Source organism: Gymnodraco acuticeps, unplaced genomic scaffold, assembly GCF_902827175.1.
Source record: "Gymnodraco acuticeps unplaced genomic scaffold, fGymAcu1.1, whole genome shotgun sequence".
NCBI lineage: Eukaryota > Metazoa > Chordata > Actinopteri > Perciformes > Bathydraconidae > Gymnodraco > Gymnodraco acuticeps.
In genome coordinates this window covers 27,801-48,028 of record NW_022990425.1, presented here as the reverse complement: position 1 = coordinate 48,028, position 20,228 = coordinate 27,801, and the positions used below count along the sequence as shown (strand labels likewise).

General features: G+C 40.4%; 1 protein-coding gene across 2 annotated transcripts in view; it reads left to right on the top strand.

Moving 5' to 3' along the window:
• LOC117551928 (zinc finger protein 420-like) overlaps positions 1-20,228 on the top strand; it is a 38,671-nt gene that overhangs the window by 2,430 nt on the left and 16,013 nt on the right. Inside the window, exon 3 of one of the 2 annotated variants that reach the window (XM_034225010.1) lies at positions 14,076-14,941. In XM_034225010.1, coding sequence (XP_034080901.1) covers positions 14,076-14,941 — 866 coding nt within the window. Of the gene's footprint in view, positions 1-14,075; positions 15,022-20,228 lie in introns of those variants that run through there. The other variant, XM_034225008.1, reaches the window with a different exon arrangement.

Here is a 20,228-nt window from a genome sequence, read left to right as displayed (position 1 = left end):
GGAGATCTTTTCTTCCCAGTCACTTCCTTTAACTTAGTTATTTTTGAATTAAAATGATCTACTAGCTCATTTACTGAGATGTTAGCAGGGGCAAGTGTGGAAGAAACATCCTGAGTAAACATTTCCCTAGTGTTTTCAGTTAAATATCGCTTTGTGGTTACCTCTTTCTGAACATTTGTGTGAACAGAAATAGAGCTCTCAAAGGAATGATCAGAGAGCGCAACATCAGTCACCACAACCTCAGAGATATTCAGACCCTTTGAGATCATTAAGTCCAGAGTGTGCCCCTTATTGTGCGTGGGCTCCGTCACATGCTGAGTCAGTCCATTGAATTGATTTATTTAAAACAAGGGACAGTGTACATTAATCAACATATTAAAAACATGTAAAAGTACTCAAATTAGCCAAAAGGCTAGTTTTCATCGATAGTCCCTTTGCCAGATGGTGATTGACATCCTAAAAGCAATAATAAAAATACCACGACATTGTTATACCATTGTACATATTTACAATAGATGACATCACTGAATACAGATAAGAGCAAGTCATGATAATAAATACAAAATGTACAATACGCACTCATACACACACCTACACCCACACATCAGTGCTGACACTGTTGATTATTAATGAGCCACTTTGTAACACTGTGCTTGAATGTGTAGTAGGATGAGGACTCTCTCATTGGTTGTGGTATTGAATTCCATTGATGGGATGCGTGGAATGAAAGACAGCCTGGCTGAATGCGCTCTTCCTAAATGGGATGGTGCAGTCTCCCCTAGCCGCACCTCTAGTAGCCCTGGTTGAGGTGGACTTTAGGCTGATGCAGCCAGCCAGAGGAGGAGGAGCCAACCCACGAGTGATCTTATAAACTAAGCAGATGTTTTTGTAAACTATGAGATTTTCCCAGCTGAACAGATTATACTTTTTTAACAATGTGACAATGATGATACCGGAATGGCTTTTTGTCTCGTGTTCTGAGTGCTTGTTTATACAGTGATTCCAGTGGCCTTAGAGCTGTAGAGTGAGCATTAGACCAGCTGATCAGACAGTAGTAGATGTGGGAGAGGACCATTGAGTTAGTTCAGTGGCCTTAGAGCTGTAGAGTGTGCATTAGACCAGCTGATCAGACAGTAGTAGATGTGGGAGAGGACCATGGAGTTAGTTCAGTGGCCTTAGAGCTGTAGAGTGAACATTAGACCATCTGATCAGACAGTAGTAGATGTGGGAGAGGACCATGGAGTTAGTTCAGTGGCCTTAGAGCTGTAGAGTGAGCATTAGACCAGCTGATCAGACAGTAGTAGATGTGGGAGAGGACCATGGAGTTAGTTCAGTGGCCTTAGAGCTGTAGAGTGAGCATTAGACCAGCTGATCAGACAGTAGTAGATGTGGGAGAGGACCATGGAGTTAGTTCAGTGGCCTTAGAGCTGTAGAGTGAACATTAGACCAGCTGATCAGACAGTAGTAGATGTGGGAGAGGACCATTGAGTGAAGGTATAGCTTAGCTGCTGCAGATGATAGGAAGTTTCTAATGTATCTGTAATTTGACAGATTGAACTTTACTTTATTGCAGACCTTTTTGATATGGGTTTTGAAATTGAGGTTTGTGTCAATATGTACTCCTAAGTACTTGTACTCCTAAGTACTTGTACTCCGAGACAACCTGAAGTCTCCTTCCAGAAAATAAAACATCTTGCTCTGTTATAATGCTGTGGCCCTTGGAGAAGAACATACACACTGTCTTTGAGACATTTGGTTGCAAACTATTATTGTTAAGCCAGGATGTAATATTCTCCAACACATCAGTGACCTTGGTAGCAGCCTCTTCTGCAGTTTTGCCATGAGTAAAAACAACTGTATCATCAGCATACATTAATACATCACATTCTCCACACACAGAAGGCAGATCATTTATGTACATACTAAACAGGATTGGGCCCAATACAGAGCCCTGCGGTACTCCAGTTGACAAACACTAGACTTATGGTTCTCAATTTGAACACATTGGGAGTGGGATGAAAGATACGAATTAAAGAGGTTGGTGAATTCTATAGAAACATTTAAGTTGTAATAGTACAGTAATATAAATAATTATTGACAAAATGTATATTGCAGATGTTAGCCACATTGTTAAGTTAGCTAAAAAGATAGCCATATTAGACAGTTATCATTGCCATTAATTGCCTCGTCAAACTACGAAAACGTTCGTTTGTCACAAAATAAATTACACTTGTTTGACTTAGATTTGAGGACATGGGCTTGAGCATGATGTAATTATGTTATCTATCACATTCGCTAACCTGTCTGTCTTCAAATTCTTTAAACAGCTCTGGATGCCGGTCAGCGGGTGCTTAGCCAAGTCTGATGTGTTGGCTCCCTTGGTTTGCAGGGATCTAAAACATGTCTGACAGACAGGCCTCGTGGTGTCCGTAGGCTTGCCCTCACTGTCTGAGATATCGCTCAAATACTTCCACATTTCGCTTCTGGCGTCTTTTTTGTCAACAAACCGAGGCGCAGTGCAAGTTGCACTCCCACTTGCAGCCATGCTTCTCGTTTTCTCAAATGCTCTGGCAGCTAGCGTGTGGCTGAATGCACGAGAGAGGGGAGGGACTTAGAACGTGCTTGAGAGGGGAGGGACTGCAGGCACGGCTGCAGTGCAGGGAGTGGAAGCAGAGCGCTGAACACACACGGCTCTTATTAAAACAGCACTTTCTCACCGGAGTACTTTTCCCCGTCATTCTTAAAGTACCGATACTAATGAAACGGAGGAATCGTACCGTTTTTAACGGCAGGGTATCGCGGTACCTTTCAAGTATCGGTACACCGTGCAACACTACTACAGACAGCAGTTCAGTAAAGTCATCAAAAGAAGCTAAAAGAAGCTAAGAGCACAGCTGAACTCCCGCAGCCCTGGGGGGCCCCTACATTGGTTGTGATGGCAGATGACAGGGTTTGGTCAAGTTGCTCTCTACTGGTGAGGAAAGCGGCATACCACTAAATCAGGTATGGATTTACTTCCATTTTTGACACCAAGATGTCTGCTTGTATTGTGTTGCTGCTGAGAAGTCTAGGAAGAGGGCTCTTGCATAGGTGTGACGTTTATCTAAATGTTTAGTGAGTATGTGAACCAGAGTAGCAACAGTACCACCCCCTTGCTTATAGGCAAATTGGTATGGATCAAGTATGTCTTGTCCTTCACAATAGGTTTAGCTGAAGAGGTCATTCCTGTCACGGTTCTCATGGTGTCCCACACTTTTTTGGGGTCTTAGGCTTTAAAAGCTTTCTCAACTGGTGTAGCGAGCTGCTGCATGGAAGTCAGTGACGACATTTTGTCAGTGAAGGAGGAGACAGGGATTTTAACAAATGATTGTGCGTGAGGTGCGAGAGGAATCAGAGCAGCTGCCTTTGCGGCTGAGTCAGCAGGTAAATTAGCAGACCCAATTTCTTAGGGAAACTGGGTCTGTACTGCTTGCGTGTGCGGCACATTTACAGACTGCAACTTCAGATGGGGGCAGAGTGGCGTCTAGTAAGCCTGCAACCAGTACATGGTTAAGTACTGGTTTGCCATCAGATTTCAGAAATTGTCTACACTTCCAAATAGCCCCAAAATCGTGTACTACCCCAAAAGCATAGCATAGCGTCAGTGTAAATAGTCACGGTTTTGCCTTCTGCAAACGTGCAGGCTTCAGTTAGTGCGATGAGCTCTGCTGCTTGTGCTGAGACATGGGATTGGTCCGGAACGGAGTACAGCAGAATCTGAAACAACAGGAAAACCCACCCGATTAGTGCCCCCTTGGTCGCGAGAGGCAGACCCATCAACATACAAAATGAGGTCAGCGTTGGTCAGAGGAACGTCTTTTAAGTCCGGTCTAGGTGTGCACACCATGAGAAGTTCGTCACCGTCTTCAGGCAAAGGCATAAGAGGGTTCTTACACCTTTTCCAAAGTCAAATTCAAGCACTTTTCAAGCATTTTCAAGGTGCATTTTCAAGCTTTTCAAGTATCTTACAGCTGTTGTAAATTACATATTTATATGCACATACTCAAATGATTATTTCCCTACCTCACATTAACTCAGATGTTCTTTATGCTATAAACAACCAAATGTGTGTTTCGTGATAGCATTCTACACGAGGATGAAAAATTAAAGAAAAGAAAACTAAGTTTAATATTTCAAAATGAGTGATCTGTACGTCTAAAAACCGAATTCAGGCGACCTTTCACCTCCACTTAATTAAATGCACTGGTTGCAAGATAAACATGTGAGTTAATTGATTTAGATAAACATTTTAAGTTGCAACATTAATTTATAAGTTGTGTTGACGTAATAATGTTGGTAATTACATCAACTTAATATTGTGTGTCATTTGAACTCTGATTTCTGCGTTAATTGACTTCAAACTAAATTCAAGTTGAAGTAAGTAATGCAATTGGCTTGATAACTTATTGTTCTACACCTTGAGTTAAGGATTTCAAGTCCACTCCCACTTAACAGGCCTGGACAAGTTCCCACAGTTAAGACAAATAGAAATATACAAAGGACATTTAAGGTGAGTGTCATCTTTTGTCATTCAAATACAACTTGAAATTCAAACTCTCCTGATTGAAACATCATGCGTTGAAATAAACAACTGCAGTTCAAAAATAAAAAGTTAACTTAAAAACATGTGTCCATGTTCAACATGTGGTAATTAAGTACATACAACTTAAGATTACATTTAAATCCTACGGTAAAACAAGTTGGAACGTTTGGAGTAATCAACTTAAAACTTGTGTTTATGCTACCAATGATTAAGTAAGTGGTAATTGAAAACACCTGATTGTAGAGGAAACGCCTTCTCCCCTAACTCAAATAACTTTGTTGCTTTAACAACATGTCATTAGAAGTTGTCTTAACTCAATAACCATCGATGCAACCTATTGCCTTGATTCTCTTTGTTAAGCCAAGCATTTGTTTTTAGAGTGTACGTAGACTGGGCCTCCCATATAACCTGGCTGAGCCGATATAAAAACAATCAGCCAAATAACTTCTCAATACATTATTGATTACTATTCTTTTAGGTACTTTTAGGTTGGCAGTGAACATAAGTCAGAGGTACATGGTGTACTTTTCCTCCACTACATGTATTGAATACCTTTAGTTACTTCACAGATCTGGATGAATGATGTGAAATCTAATCAAGTGTTGAATCAGACTTTAGTTCCACCTGGAGTAAATCCACCAGCTACCCTGCAGTATACAAAGCCATTCAGACTAGCTGCACCTTCACCAGCTTTGAGAACACTTTCATGATCAATCATTATAAAACATATCATATATATTATTCTGAAATGGACCAATCTGCACAACGACTACTTTTACTGTCTTTAACTATATTTTGATGATAATACTTTTCTACTTTCACTTGAGGAACATTTTGAATGCAGGACTTTTACTGTAACACTCTGGTACTTCTACCTTTACTCAAGTACAAGATCTGAGTACTTGTACTTTTACTCAAGCACAATATCTGAGTACTTGTTCCACCTCTGGTAGCGTATTAGTCTGAATTGTAGCTACAAAATCACGCAGAGCTGCATAAAAATAGCCTCACAATGGTAACACGTGGAAAATAATATTTACAAATGTGTACAATGGTTTGTAGGTAATTTTGACTACTCAAGACACCTGACTTATACAAAGGAAGACTGTGTTCATTCTACAATTACATGGGATTAAAGCAACATGTAGTTTTACTTGTATAATTCTTCCATTTTGTATAAAAGACAGTTTGTTTTCATCTGTTTTCGAATAAACAAAGTATTGGCTTTCAGAATATTAAACTTGTAACGGCATAATTACAAGCAGAGAACGGACTAATGTAACATCACAGCAAGCATAACAACAGCCGTGTGTTATGAACAAACCGGAGGAACCAGGCATGGAGGGAGGTGGCAGAGACAGTGGGTGAAACTGGTAGGTTTTCGCTTGTTCGGGGAGTTTATATCCAGTTTACTGCGTTTTAACATTGCTATTGCTTTGTATGTCGGGGGCGGGAGATTCATGTGATTGGTTGTTGGTCGCGTTGCTCGCAAAAAATCGCCAAGCTTCAGACACGACCAGCATCAAGATTTTTCAAGATGTTTTTCATGCCTGTGTGTGGACGGGCCGTAATCCCCGAAGCTTTTTGTGAAGCATGTATCGAGGCTTGTATCGCTTTGGGCCAGTGACGTCATCGATGACAAACGAAGCCTCGCTGCCTGTCGATACCACGTGACTGCTTCAGGAAGCCATTCAGATGGGTTGAACCAGCGCCATATAGATATCTATCTATATAGATACCAAGTGGTTCGATGCTTCATTCAAAGCTTCATTTTGCCATCACTACAGAGTAGGCTTGTTTGAGACGCGTTACGGCTCGCCTCGAAAGTAGACGAGAATAGCCGATTGCAGCCGGGGGAGGTCTCAAAACGCTCGCCTGAAGTCGGACGGCTCGGAGTCGGCTTCGTCTTCTTCTTCTCTCGGTTTTTTGGCGGATTGCAAACAACTTTAAGGTGCATACCGCCACCTCCGGAGTCGGCTTGACTCGGTTTGCATTTATAAAGAATGCACAAATGTGTTTAATCGTTAATGTCAGATATGTACTAAGTAAATACATTTGTTCCTGCTCAAGATTAGATTCAACTTTGTTATTGCACAGATTACAGGTACTGAGACAACGAAATGCAGTTTAGCTTCTAACCAGGTGCAACAAGCAGTAAAGTGAAAAGTAATGTACAGTAATGTACACAATCTACAGAATAAAAGATAGAATGAATTGAATGATGAATAAACAGTGAGGGGTATGAATAGGCAAGGCAAGTTTATTTATGTAGCACTTTTCAACACAAGGCAATTCAAAGTGCTTTACAAAAAATGAAAGACATTCAGAAAAAGGCATTTAAAATCCGTCATTAAAAAGAAAAGCTAATAAAATAAACATTAAAGAAAAAATACATGGATAAAAGTTACAGTGCAGTCTAAGATATGAATTGTTCAATTAAAAGCAGCGACAAAAAGAAAAGTCTTCTTGCTGGATTTGAAAGTAGTCAGAGTTGCAGCGGACCTGCAGGTTTCTGGGAGTTTGTTCCAGATATTTGGAGCATAATAACTGAACGCTGCTTCTCCATGTTTAGTTCTGACTCTGGGGACAGAAAGCTGACCAGTCCCTGAAGACCTGAGAGATCTGGATGGTTCATCATTTAGCAGGAGGTCAGAAATGTATTTTGGGCCTAAACCATTCAGTGCTTTATAAACCAGCAGCAGTATTTAGAAATCTATTCTTTGACACACAGGAAGCCAGTGTAAAGACTTCAGAACAGGAGTGATCCACTTTCTTAGTGTTAGTGAGGACTCGAGCAGCAGCGTTCTGAATCAGCTGCAGCTTCCTAATAGATGTTTTAGTGAGACCTGTGAAGACACCATTGCAGTAGTCCAGTCTACTGAAGATAAAAGCATGGACAAGTTTTTCCAGATCCTGCTGTGACATTAGTCTTTTAATCCTAGATATATTCTTTAGGTGATAGTAGGCTGATTTAGTAACAGTTTTAATGTGACTGTTGAAACTCAGGTCAGAGTCCATGACTACACCTAGATTTCTGGCTTTATCTGTTGTTTTGAACATTGCACACTGAAGCTCAGCGCTAACTTTTATACGTTCTGACTTGGCTCCAAAAACCATTACCTCAGTTTTATCTTTGTTTAATTGGAGAAAGTTCTGACACATCCTGTCATTGATTTGTTCAATGCACTTACTCAGTGTTTGAATTGGAGCATAGTCTCCTGGTGAAATTGTTACGTACATTTCTGTGTCATCTGCATAGCTATGGTAACTTATTTTGTTGTTTTTCATTATCTCAGCCAGTGGTAGCATGTTGACGTTAAAGAGAAGAGGCCCCAAGATGGAGCCTTGAGGAACCCCACATGTCATATTTGTCAACTCAGATGTATATTTACCTATAGAAACAAAGTTGTTTCTGTCCTTTAAGTAGGATTCAAACCAATTCAGAACTGTTTCCGAAAGTCCCACCCAGTTTTCTAGTCGGTCTAGTAATATGCTGTGGTCAACAGTGTCAAACGCAGCACTGAGATCTAATAATACTAACACTGAAGTTCTGCCACTGTCTGTGTTTAAGTGGATGTCATTGAAGACCTTTACAAGAGCAGTCTCAGTGCTGTGGTTTGGACGAAAGCCTGACTGGAACACATCCAAACAGTTATTTAAATGCAAGAAATTACTCAACTGTTGAAAAACAACTTTTTCAATGATTTTACCTAGAAATGGCAGGTTTGATATGGGCCTGTAATTGTTCATTACTGAAGCATCTAGATTATTCTTTTTTAAGAGCGGTTTAATGACTGCAGTTTTCAGAGCCTGTGGAAAAACACCTGAGTGAAGAGATTTGTTTACTATGTGAAGTAGATCTGAGGCCATGCAAGGAAAAACATCTTGGAAAAACCCTGTTGGAATAATATCAAGGCAGCAGTAGGAGGATTTCAGAAGTTGAATAATGTCCTCTAGGTTTTTATCATTAATCTGATGGAACTGTGTCATGGTGTTTGTATTGATTTTAGGTGGACACAGGGACAACACATCTGCTGTACCTGATGCAGAGGCACTGACTGCTGGTCTGATTTTCTGAATGGGGGGGATACTGACACTGGGGGGTTAGTTAGTCTGTCGACGGTAGCAAACAAGGCACGTGCATTGTTTTTGTTTTTGGTAATGATGTCAGAGAAGAAAGACTGTCGTGCAATTTACAATTCCAAATGATAAAAGCCAAGTCTTTCTTTATAGATTTCAAAGTGAACCTGGAGATTTGTTTTTCTCCACCTACATTCAGCTTTTCAACACTCTCTTTTTGCTGTTCTCACGGTCATGGCCTTTCTCCATGGAGATCTTTTCTTCCCAATCACTTCCTTTACCTTAGTTATTTTTGAATTAAAATAATCTACTAGCTCATTTACTGAGATGTTAGCAGGGGCAAGTGTGGAAGAAACATCCTGAGTAAACATTTCCCTAGTGTTTTCAGTTAAATATCGCTTTGTGGTTACCTCTTTTTGAACATTTGTGTGAACAGAAATAGAGCTCTCAAAGGAATGATCAGAGAGCGCAACATCAGTCACCACAACCTCAGAGATATTCAGACCCTTTGAGATCATTAAGTCCAGAGTGTGCCCCTTATTGTGCGTGGGCTCCGTCACATGCTGAGTCAGTCCATTGAATTGATTTATTTAAAACAAGGGACAGTGTACATTAATCAACATATTAAAAACATGTAAAAGTACTCAAATTAGACACAATAAAGACGACCGGGAAGGCAGCAGCCGTAACAATACTAAACAGGATTGTTAATTATAATGCTGTGGCCCTTGGAGAAGAACATACACACTGTCTTTGAGACATTTGGTTGCAAACAATTATTGTTAAGCCAGGATGTAATAAACTAAGCCTATATCAGCAAAACTAGGGGCTGAATCTAATCAGCCCTAACTATAAGCTTTATCAAAAAGGAAGGTCTTAAGCGCACTCTTAAAAACGGATAGGGTGTCTGCCGCCCGAACACAAACTGGAAGCTGATTCCACAAATGTGCAAATGTGGAGCTTGATAAGAAAAGGCTCTGGCTCCCATTGTACTTTTAGAGACTCTAGGAACAACCAAAAACCCTGCATTCTTGGAACGCAATGCCCTAGTAGGACAGTAGGGTATAATGAGTTCTTTAAGGTAAGATGGCGCCTGCCCATTAAGGGCTTTGTAGGCGAGAAGAAGAATTTTAAATTCTATCCTGTGTTCTATAGGGAGCCAGTGTAAGGCAGCCAGAACAGGAGTAATGTGGTCCCTTTTCCTAACTCTGGTTAGTACACGAGCTGCAGCATTTTGAATCAGCTGAAGCGACTTGACTGACTTCTTGGTACACCCTGATAATAAAGAGTTACAATAATCCAGCCTTGAAGTAACAAATGCATGGACTAGTTTCTCTGCATCGCTTTGAGGCAAGATATGCCTGATTTTTGCAATGTTACGTAGATGGAAGTAGGCGGTCCTTGAAATTGATTTTATGTGGGCGTTAAAGGATAAATCCTGATCAAATATAACACCAAGATTCCTTACAGTCTCACTGGAGGCCAATGTAATGCCATCCATAGTTAGTATATCCTTAGATAATTTGTTTCGTAGATTCTTCGGGCCAAGTACAATAACTTCAGTTTTGGTCGTGTTTAACATCAACAAGTTTAAGGTCATCCACGTTTTTAAGTCCTTGAGGCAGTCTTGAATTTTATTTAGATGATTAATTTCATCAGGCTTGATTGATAAATATAGTTGAGTATCATCCGCATAACAATGAAAATGTACAGAATGATTCCTTATAATATTGCCTAACGGAAGCATATATAATGTGAACAAAATAGGTCCGAGCACTGAGCCCTCCATGGCTAACTTTGGTTTGCGTGGAAGATTCATCATTGACACGTACAAACTGAGAGCGTTCAGATAGATAGGACCTAAACCAGTCTAAAGCAGTTCCCTGTATGCCAACTAAGTGCTCTAGTCTTTGCAATAAGATATCATGGTCGATAGTATCAAATGCAGCACTGAGATCGAGCAAAACAAGAATAGAGACGAGTCCCTTGTCTGAGGCTATTATAATGTCATTTGTGACTTTAACCAGAGCTGTCTCTGTGCTATGATGTGTTCTAAAGCCAGACTGAAAATCTTCAAATAAATCATTGTTTTTTAAGTAATCACACAACTGTTTTGCGACCGCTTTCTCAAGAATTTTTGAGAGGAACGGAAGATTAGAAATAGGTCTATAGTTGGCTAAAACCTCTGGATCGAGGTTGTGCTTTTTAAGAAGCGGTTTTATCACTGCTACTTTGAATGATTGTGGAACATAGCCTGATAATAAAGACATATTCATAATATTTAATAAAGAAGTGCTAATTAATGGAAAAACTTCCTTCAACAGCTTAGTTGGAATTGGGTCTAACATACACGTTGATGGTTCCGAAGAGAGAATCATTGAATTTAATTGTTCAAGGTTTATGGCTGAAAAGCATTCTAGTTTACTATCTAGTGTAATATTAGAACTTACGTTTCCGGGAGCTGTTGATAACACTATACTGGTCAAAGGCAAGAGGTCATTAATTTTGTTTCTAAGAGTAACAATTTTATCGTTAAAAAAGCACATAAAATCATTACTACTGAGTGCTATGGGAATAGAAGGCTCAATCGAGCTGTGGCTTTCTGTCAGCCTGGCTACAGTGCTGAAAAGAAATCTTGCATTATTCTTATTCTCATCTATTAATGAAGAGTAGTAGGCTGCTCTCGCTTTACGCAATGCTTTCTTATATTCATTGAGAGTAATATGCCAAATTAAACGAGATTCTTCAAGTTTAGTGGAACGCCATATCCTTTCAAGTTGTCTCGACTTTTGCTTTATTTTGCGGGTTTGGGCATTATGCCATGGAGCTAATCTAGGTTGTTTTATTTTCTTCTTTTTCAAAGGAGCAACAGAGTCTAATTTTATTCGCAGCGCATCTGTAGCACTATCAACAACATGATCAATTTGGGGTGGTGTACATTTTGTATACGTTTCCTCCCTTACATGCAGACATGCTATCGAGTTAAGTATTGGTGGAATCTCTTCCTTAAATTTGGCTATAGCACTAACAGATAGGTTTCTGCTGCAGGAGCTTTTGACTAATGCTTTGTAGTCTCGTAACAGTACTTCAAAAGTTACTAAGAAATGGTCGGATAAAGCAGGATTATGCGGTTCGACTAATAGTTGCTCAATTTCAATACCATAAGTCAGAACAAGGTCGAGTGTGATTATAGCAGTGGGTTGGTTTATTTACACTCTGACAAAAACCAACAGAATCTAATATAGAGTTAAATGCAACAGTAAGGCTATTTTTATCATCGTCAACATGAATATTAAAGTCACCTACGATAATGACTTTATCTGTTTTAAGAACCAAAGTTGATAAAAACTCAGAGAATTCTGATAAGAATTCTGAATAAGGACCTGGTGCACGGTACACTGTAACAAATAAGATTGGCTGCAAAGTTTTCCAGGTCGGATGCGTAAGACTAAAAACGAGGCTTTCAAAGGAGGTATAATTTAATTTTGGTTTAGTATTGATAAGTAAACTTCAGTCAAAGAGTTATTTCTCTGTCTGTTCAAGTGCTCCATACATAAAACAACAAACAGTAAAATACACCCGGATTCTCTAGGCAGATAAAAGGGTCTTAACGTCATGCCGAGAATGTCTACGTTGGGATTGCAGGTTTTACATTTTACTGAGTATGATCGGCCCACAGATCATTAATATACACACAAATACCGCCTCCTCTGGTTTTCCCCGAGTTCGCATCCCTGTCTGCTCGAACAAGGGTGAGTCCGGGTACTTCAAAGAGAGATTCAGGCATCGTAGATTGGAGCCAACTTTCCGTGAAACATAATAAAGAGACCTCGAGAAATTCATGACAGTACCTTGTGTATGTCCTTAGTGTGTCCACGTTGTTGCTCAATGAGCGCAGGTTTGTGAGAATGATGGATGGAAGTGGTGGCCGGCTGAATCTCCGCCGTATTCTGAACGCCTCCCCTCCTTCCTCGTCTCTTTTTCCTGGTGTTTCTAAGCGGCTCCCGAGGGATTTCATCCAATAACGAAGAGCACAGATGGCTTGGTGTATTCGTAGGAGGCCGATCGCATTGTAGCTCTAGCATTGCCTCGCGTCTGTAGCAGCGTTGAGGCCGGGGCTCCTCGCCATACCTGTTCGTGCTGTCACTCAGGTGTGTCTTGGAAAGTTGAATGGCCAGAGATGGTCTGCAGAAGGCAAATGTAATCCACAGGATCAAAAGCATGGTCTCTCAAAATGACGTTTCATACAGACACAACAAAGTTTAGACAAAAAAACAAAACACAAGAGGAACGGAGCATACTGAGACTCGCAGTGACAGGATGCCGTCTCCCTCTGTCTCCTGTATACCAGAGGTGGGAGTAAGTCATACATGTGCAAGTCTCAAGTTACTGGGGTGAGAGTCAAGCAAGTCAAGTCCTACGAAATCCTGATGAATAACCCCAGTTTAAATCAGTTAAAAGACAGTGGTTATGAAACTAGAGTTTTATTTTCAACATTAACAACAATGGAGAGTGGGGCTCTGAAATCATAAAACAGGTAATAGGGGGAATAATTGTGTGTGTGGGTTAAAACGTAGCAGCCTGCGGTCGCTCGTTAGCTGTTCTAATGAAGGTAAACACAGTGAAGGCACAGCTCTTTGCAGCTGGTGCTGCTCTTCTCAGATTCTGCTGAGTTACACGTTACTGCCTCCTGGTGCTGCAGAGATTTCATGAAGTGAAGGAGGTTTTCTTCTATGAAGCAGCTGTGGGCAGCAGATACTGTGAGAGTCACAGACATGAATACATAGGTCAAGGCAGACTGGTTCACAGACTCTCCTGTTTTTCCGATCCGGTGCTTGAACAAATAACTCTACACCCCTGGCCGAAATGTCCCTAAAATGAAGTTCGAGTTTGAAATATATCTCAAATAATGTATGTATTTCCCCACATAAACATAACAGTCTGCAATGAAACGGCTGTCTCCTGTGCGCTCCACTTCCTACTTTCTCCTGCGAACGAGAAGAGACTTCCTCTCTCTTTTTTTTCTTTCATTGCCCTCTAGGTGCTTCGTACAAAAACAAATGCAAATATTCTATTTTAAAAAGTAAAGTCCTTTCGAGTCATCTGTCTCAAGCCTAAGTCTCAAGTCATGAATACCAAGTCAAAGTCAAGTCGAGTCTTTTATCAATGTTAGTCAAGCAAGTCTCAAGTCAAAAAATAGGCAAGTCAAGTCATGTGACTCGAGTCCCCCACCTCTGGTATATACTTTGGTTAGAATATTGCTGTATTACTGTATCAAATATAATAAAGACAAACAGTTGTTAAGTAGTATTTTGTTAACTCAAGGTTTATATTAAGTGAGTTTTTATTGTGTTAACTTGTGTATTTATGCTTTTTAGATTGACTTTCTCTCTTTCTCTGTCGTCTGTTCTAGAAACCGAAAGGAAGAGAGAGACGTCACAGCTGTCAGCAATGTGACAAATCCTTCACAACATCTGGAACTTTAAAGAGCCACCTGCGTATTCACACAGGAGAAAAACCGTACAGCTGTGAAGAGTGTGGGACAACTTTCACTACACCAGGTCATCTCAAAATACATCAACGTATTCATACTGGAGAAAAACCTTACAGCTGTGAAGAGTGTGGGACAACTTTCACTCAATCAGGTTCTCTCAAATCACATCAACGTATTCATACAGGAGAAAAACCTTACAGCTGTGAAGAGTGTGGGACAACTTTCACTCAATCAGGTTCTCTCAAATCACATCAACGTATTCATACAGGAGAAAAATCTTACAGCTGTGAAGAGTGTGGGACAACTTTCACTACATCAGGTGCTCTCAAAACACATCAACGTATTCATACTGGAGAAAAACCTTACAGCTGTGAAGAGTGTGGGAAAACTTTCACTACATCAAGTGCTCTAGAATCACATAAACGTATTCATACAGGAGAAAAACCTTACAGCTGTGAAGAGTGTGGGAAAACTTTCACTCAATCAAGTGTTCTACAATCACATCACCGTATTCACACTGGAGAAAAACCTTACTGGTGTGAAGAGTGTGGTAAAACTTTCACTACATCAAGTGCTCTCAAAACACATCTTCGTGTTCACTCAGGAGAAAAACCTTACTGGTGTGAAGAGTGTGGTAAAACTTTCACTACATCAAGTGCTCTCAAAACACATCTTCGTGTTCACTCAGGAGAAAAACCTTACTGGTGTGAAGAGTGTGAGAGAACTTTCACTACATCAGGTAATCTCAAAACACATCTTCGTGTTCACTCAGGAGAAAACCCATAGTGGGTTCTAAGAGTGTAGGAGCCGCAATTAAGCATATTTTGTTTTTTTCACAGTTTACAATAAACAATTCCCATCTATTGGCCTTGTGTTGGGTAATCCTTTTTTCCATTACAGATCCCATCCCAACAGCGCCATCTGTTGACGTAACCTCAGAATTGACAGGCATAATGTTCACTGTTCCTTTTAAGTTTTGTTTTCTGTCCGTCTGCCGACAGCGCGCTGTTTCATTGCTTTACATACCAAGGTTTAAGTACACTGTGTCAATAGTTGTAGTATGAGTATCTGCTGAGGCTGGGCTGGCCGTCTGATAGAATCGGTATGCTCTTCCTCCTGTATCCACTTCCTCTCCTGTCACCTATGACCCCTTTTATACACCCCACCACCAAGTGTTCAAAATAACTTTCAGGGTGTCCGCGGGGTCTTAAAAAGTATTAAAAGTTGATAAATCAATTTAGCGAAAATTAAGGCTATTAAAAAGTATTAGACGGCATTTTCCAAGGTATTAAGAAGGTCCACAGCAACGACAACAAGAAACACCCTTTAATTTACTGAAACAACATGTCGGGAAACCCCCTCAAGTACCTCATTCACACCAACGGTGTTTCAGGGCCGGTTCGGAGCTGGAGCTTGAAAAGCACCGGGTTTTCCTCTTCACACCGCAGCGGAGCCGCCTCTTAGCTCCGGAATCCGGTTCGTTTCAAGCACCAAAAAATTGTTCGGCCAGAGCAAAAGCACCACATACGTCACGCTTACGTCGAGGCGGGGGCAGGGACAGATCAACTCCTGGACAACAACAAAAAGCCCTCGTTTTATCCAGTTTGTACAACGATGGAGAAACTTAACAACTTTAAGAGTTTCAGTGTTTCTGCCATAGACTGTATATATAAAGGTTTCTGCTCATGGTGAAGCAACGTGTCTGCATGTTAAGGTGGAACCTGAGCATTCACGTTGATCACCTCTCATTATAAATCTATAAAACTATAAATATTAAACTTTACTTCACGTGTTCATTTGAGAACAGCTGTTACATACCTGGGTGAAGGTTACAGTTCATTTAAATGAAAGATACAACGTTACTCCACACTCATGGTTCAGTTCACCTTAAGAAATAAGACCGACCTCGGAAGCAGTTGTGTTTTAAAAAAACCTTTATTGACACGAGTACACTTTTTTATAAGAATATAACTAAACCACAGAAATGACTCCGGAAAAGCTGCAGATAGAGCCATAAGAAATGAATGCAACTGATTTCATCCGCGCGGTTTGGCTTTATGAAGCAGGCACGCAAACGGTTACGCCATGACGCAAACGATGACGCAACACCGCATTACCAGTCGGACTCTGGGCGGTGTGAAAAGAGCCAGAGCTAAACCGAAGAACTGGTTCTGAACCTGAAAAGCTCTAGCACAAAGCTTGAACCGGAGTTGCGTTGGTGTGAATGAGGTAAAGGTGGCCCCATGCATAGCGTGCCATAAAATGCTGCTTCTTATTTTAAGTTTCGTTGCCTTGCTCCGCTCGGTGGGGGGGGTATACCTGAGAGATATACAGCAGGAGAAAACGCCGTCCACCGCGGAGAATAAACAGAAGGGCAACCATGCTCCGGGGTCTTCTTCGCTGCCTTTGGTGTATTTTGTGGCGGCAGCAGCGCCACTTACAGGCCTGGCATATGTACTACAGCGTTTCCAGCGGTCTAGTGTGAACGGACGCGTTAATGAATCGAATGCGTGTGAACGGAATACTTTTTTGCGTATGTGTTTTACTGTATGCGTCCTCGTGGGGCCGGGGTCTAAGCCAAACTATATCCGGTCACAGAGATCTGCTATATTAAAGTGAGGTCAACACATATCGACCCTAAATATAGTCTATATTAAGAACGAGAAAAGTCTTAACATATATATCGTTTTTTGTAGACAAATGTGTGAGGGTGATGACGTCAGAGCATCGTCCTATGTGCCGGGCTTAGCCCCGGACAGCCCCAGCCCAATTGAACCCCTGGGTATTTGTGAGGGAGCTCCTATATGGCATTACCCCGCTGAAGCTCACCAAAGTTTCATATATTTCATAGTTCAAAGTTTTGTCAATTGTTTTGTTTATTGGTCAAATACTGGTTTCTAATGGTTTCTGAGGAGTTTGACTGGAATGAAAGAGCACAGAGTACAGAAGCAACAAAGCAGCATACTGCATTAACCCTCACCTTCACAGAGAGGTTGAAGTTCATGTGGAGAGGAGGCTTCAGTCGTCTGTCTGCACTCTGTTTAGCTAATCAATATAGAAATATGAGGTAAAGTGTCGCCAAGGTAATTGTAACCGGTTAGAACTCGAAGTTGCGATGAGGTCTTAAAATGTATGGAAAGGGTCTTAAAAAAGGTCTTAAAAGGTTAAAAAGTCTTGTGAGACTTTGTGTGAAGAGGAGTAGTCTCAACATAGTCTGCCAAATCAGCTCTGTGGCCTTGAAGCGCTTGGGAAGAAAACCCCCATTAGAGTATGCAGAGAAAACAGCACATAATTGGAAAATGGTACAGTAGTGTTAGACGATGCTTTGAGAAGCATTTGGTTTTAGCATATAAGGTGCAGAAAAGAAATGTCCACTACAATAGTTTGATAGATATTACGAAGATGATCTGAGGTCTCGCCAGGATAACGTGTGTGCAGCTTCCATGTAAAGTTAGCGTGGGTGAAAACTGTTTTTCCGGTCTCTAAGTTTTCACAATAAAACCGGAAGTATCCCCTCACTGTCAAATTATTACACAGTGATATCTGCATTACTCATCCACTAGAAAACATCAGTTTATCCTTGTTAATTACACAATATTGATTGGTTTAAATGGTGTACAATGCTTTTGTGTGTTTAACCTTCGATTCAGAGAAACAAATAGGAGTTTTGACACTACAGTTTCCGAAGGCACTACACTACCCAGAATCAAATTCAGGGAAGGTGATTGTCAAGTGCCAAAATAAACTATGCAATATATTGGACGTTAAGTACTTTGTCAGACTTCATATTTATCTGTGGATAACCCCAACGTTTTTTTCTTATTCAAGAAGACCTTAACTTAAAGTAATGTTTAATGTTTAAATAAAGCCTAGTTGGTCTGTTTTGCATCCTCCTGTTAATATCTTTGGACGTCCTGCACTCAACTGTTTTAGAGATCACTACAGTGTCTTCTTGATATTTTATATTGTGTATTTAAATGTATTCAACTGGAGAAGTCAGTGTTTTGAACCGATAGCACGACTGTCATCAAATACATCTCCAATGAAACCAGACGTTTTCATACGTCAGTTGTCACTGAGATCAGAGAAGCTACAGATGTTGACCAGTGGAAGTATGTGGGCTCCAAGGCCAATCCTGCTGACGAAGCCTCACGTGGATTAAGAGCCGAAGAATTTCTCACACGTGGAAAATGGATTAAAGGCCCAGAACTCCTGTATTTGCCTGAGAGTGAGTGGCCTACACTGGAAATGGATTCAGTCATTCCCACTGATGACCCGGAGGTCAAAAGAGAAGCAGCAGTGAATGCTATTGTTAAGGATTCAGAAAATCCAACAGACCATCTCATCAACTACTTCTCATCTTGGAAGAAGCTTAAAACGTCTGTTGCCTGGTTCCTTGAACTTAAAAGACTTATGTTGCTTCTGAGTCAAAAGAAAAAGGAACCAAGTCTGACTCCAAAGGATTGGTCCGCTCTGTGTGCATCCAAACCAAAACCAGCGTCTTGGAGAGACCTGTGACGAAGATCTGCCTGCTGGTGGAGGCCACAGAATAAGATCATGGACAATTCTATCTATTTTCTCTTCCTGTCTTCTTACCATCTGTTTATCTTTCAGTGGCTACAGAGAAGGTGACACAGAAGACACTATGGCTCATGGATAGAGAGAATAGCTCCCTTATATGTTTTACATAAGGGTAATTGTGATTCTCACAATTAGGGGCCGGCATGTGGAAGCTATTCAGTATTTTTCACATTTATTTAATGTATTTATTTGTTATTTTTTGTTTTGTAGAATTAATTGATTTACAGCCATATTATTTAAGTTAAGTTGTGTTCCAGCTAAGATGCTTTTATTTTGAAGGTGATGGGTCAATTTGGGCACACAGCTGGGTTTATTTAAGTCAATCAGGGCACAGCAGCAGTCAGTGGGCACCGGGAAGGTATATGGTTTTTTACCAGTGTCAGGGCTGAGTAAACATTTCAACACCTTTTGCTGTATTGTTCCCGCAAGGTGAAGCTAATAAATACAACGAAAACGTTGATGCCTTGTCTGGACAATGGATTAATTACCGGCTCCTGATCTGCGTAAGATCTGCTAACTGGTGCCTCAGTGGCCTTTTGAAACTTTGGTGTTGTTGACAAATAGCCACTACAGGTGGTACTACACTTCCTTTAGGTTGCTGGGCCCGGAAGACTTTTTCCCATTGACTTACATTGGGAAAAAGTGGTCTGTAACTCGTTGGATACTTTTTTTTAAACTAAATAAACTACCCAGTATGAACACTTGTATAGCCCTTATTAAAAACATTCGTTCCTCAAGTTGTAAAAATGTGCTAATAACGTTATTCTGAGAGTTATTTCCCTCGGCATTATGAACGCGCATCTAACCCATGGGACCGCGCCGCCCGGCACGTTCATGTTACGTGTCCAGTACTACATGAGTTTCTCTTTACCCATGGATGCACAATAACAACGGACCCATATCGCCTTACTGCCAGTGAGCCCACGGAGCTGTAATAATGCACATGTTTGCTGTAATTCATCATTTGTAAAATATTATACTACATGGTAGGGCTGTGCGATTATGGCAAAAATCATTATCACGATTATTTTGGTCAATAATTGATCACGATTATTAAAAACGATTATCCATTTACTTTGAAAACATCCATTTATTGAAAAAAAAAGTTAACCGTATGTTAAGAGTTGATTACCCTGAACTTTAAGTATAATTCAACTGAAAAAACAATTAAAAAAAATAATAATTACATTTTTTTTTTTTTTTTAATTAATAATCGTTTTATTTCGATTACGTTGTTTTCGTAATCGTTGCAAGCCAAAATGGTAATTGCGATTAAAATACGATTAATTGCACAGCCCTACTACATGGGCTGTATGATGTAAATCTTGTACCGTAAATGTTGTATTAAATAAAGTTAATATTACCGACGTAGATTAACGTTCCTGTAGCTTCTTATTGCACTTGCAATTGTTTTATTTACTTGTGGGCTACTTAACATGAATAATCACAGTTACTATCCTTCTACTCCATCACATTTCAAAAAGAAATAGG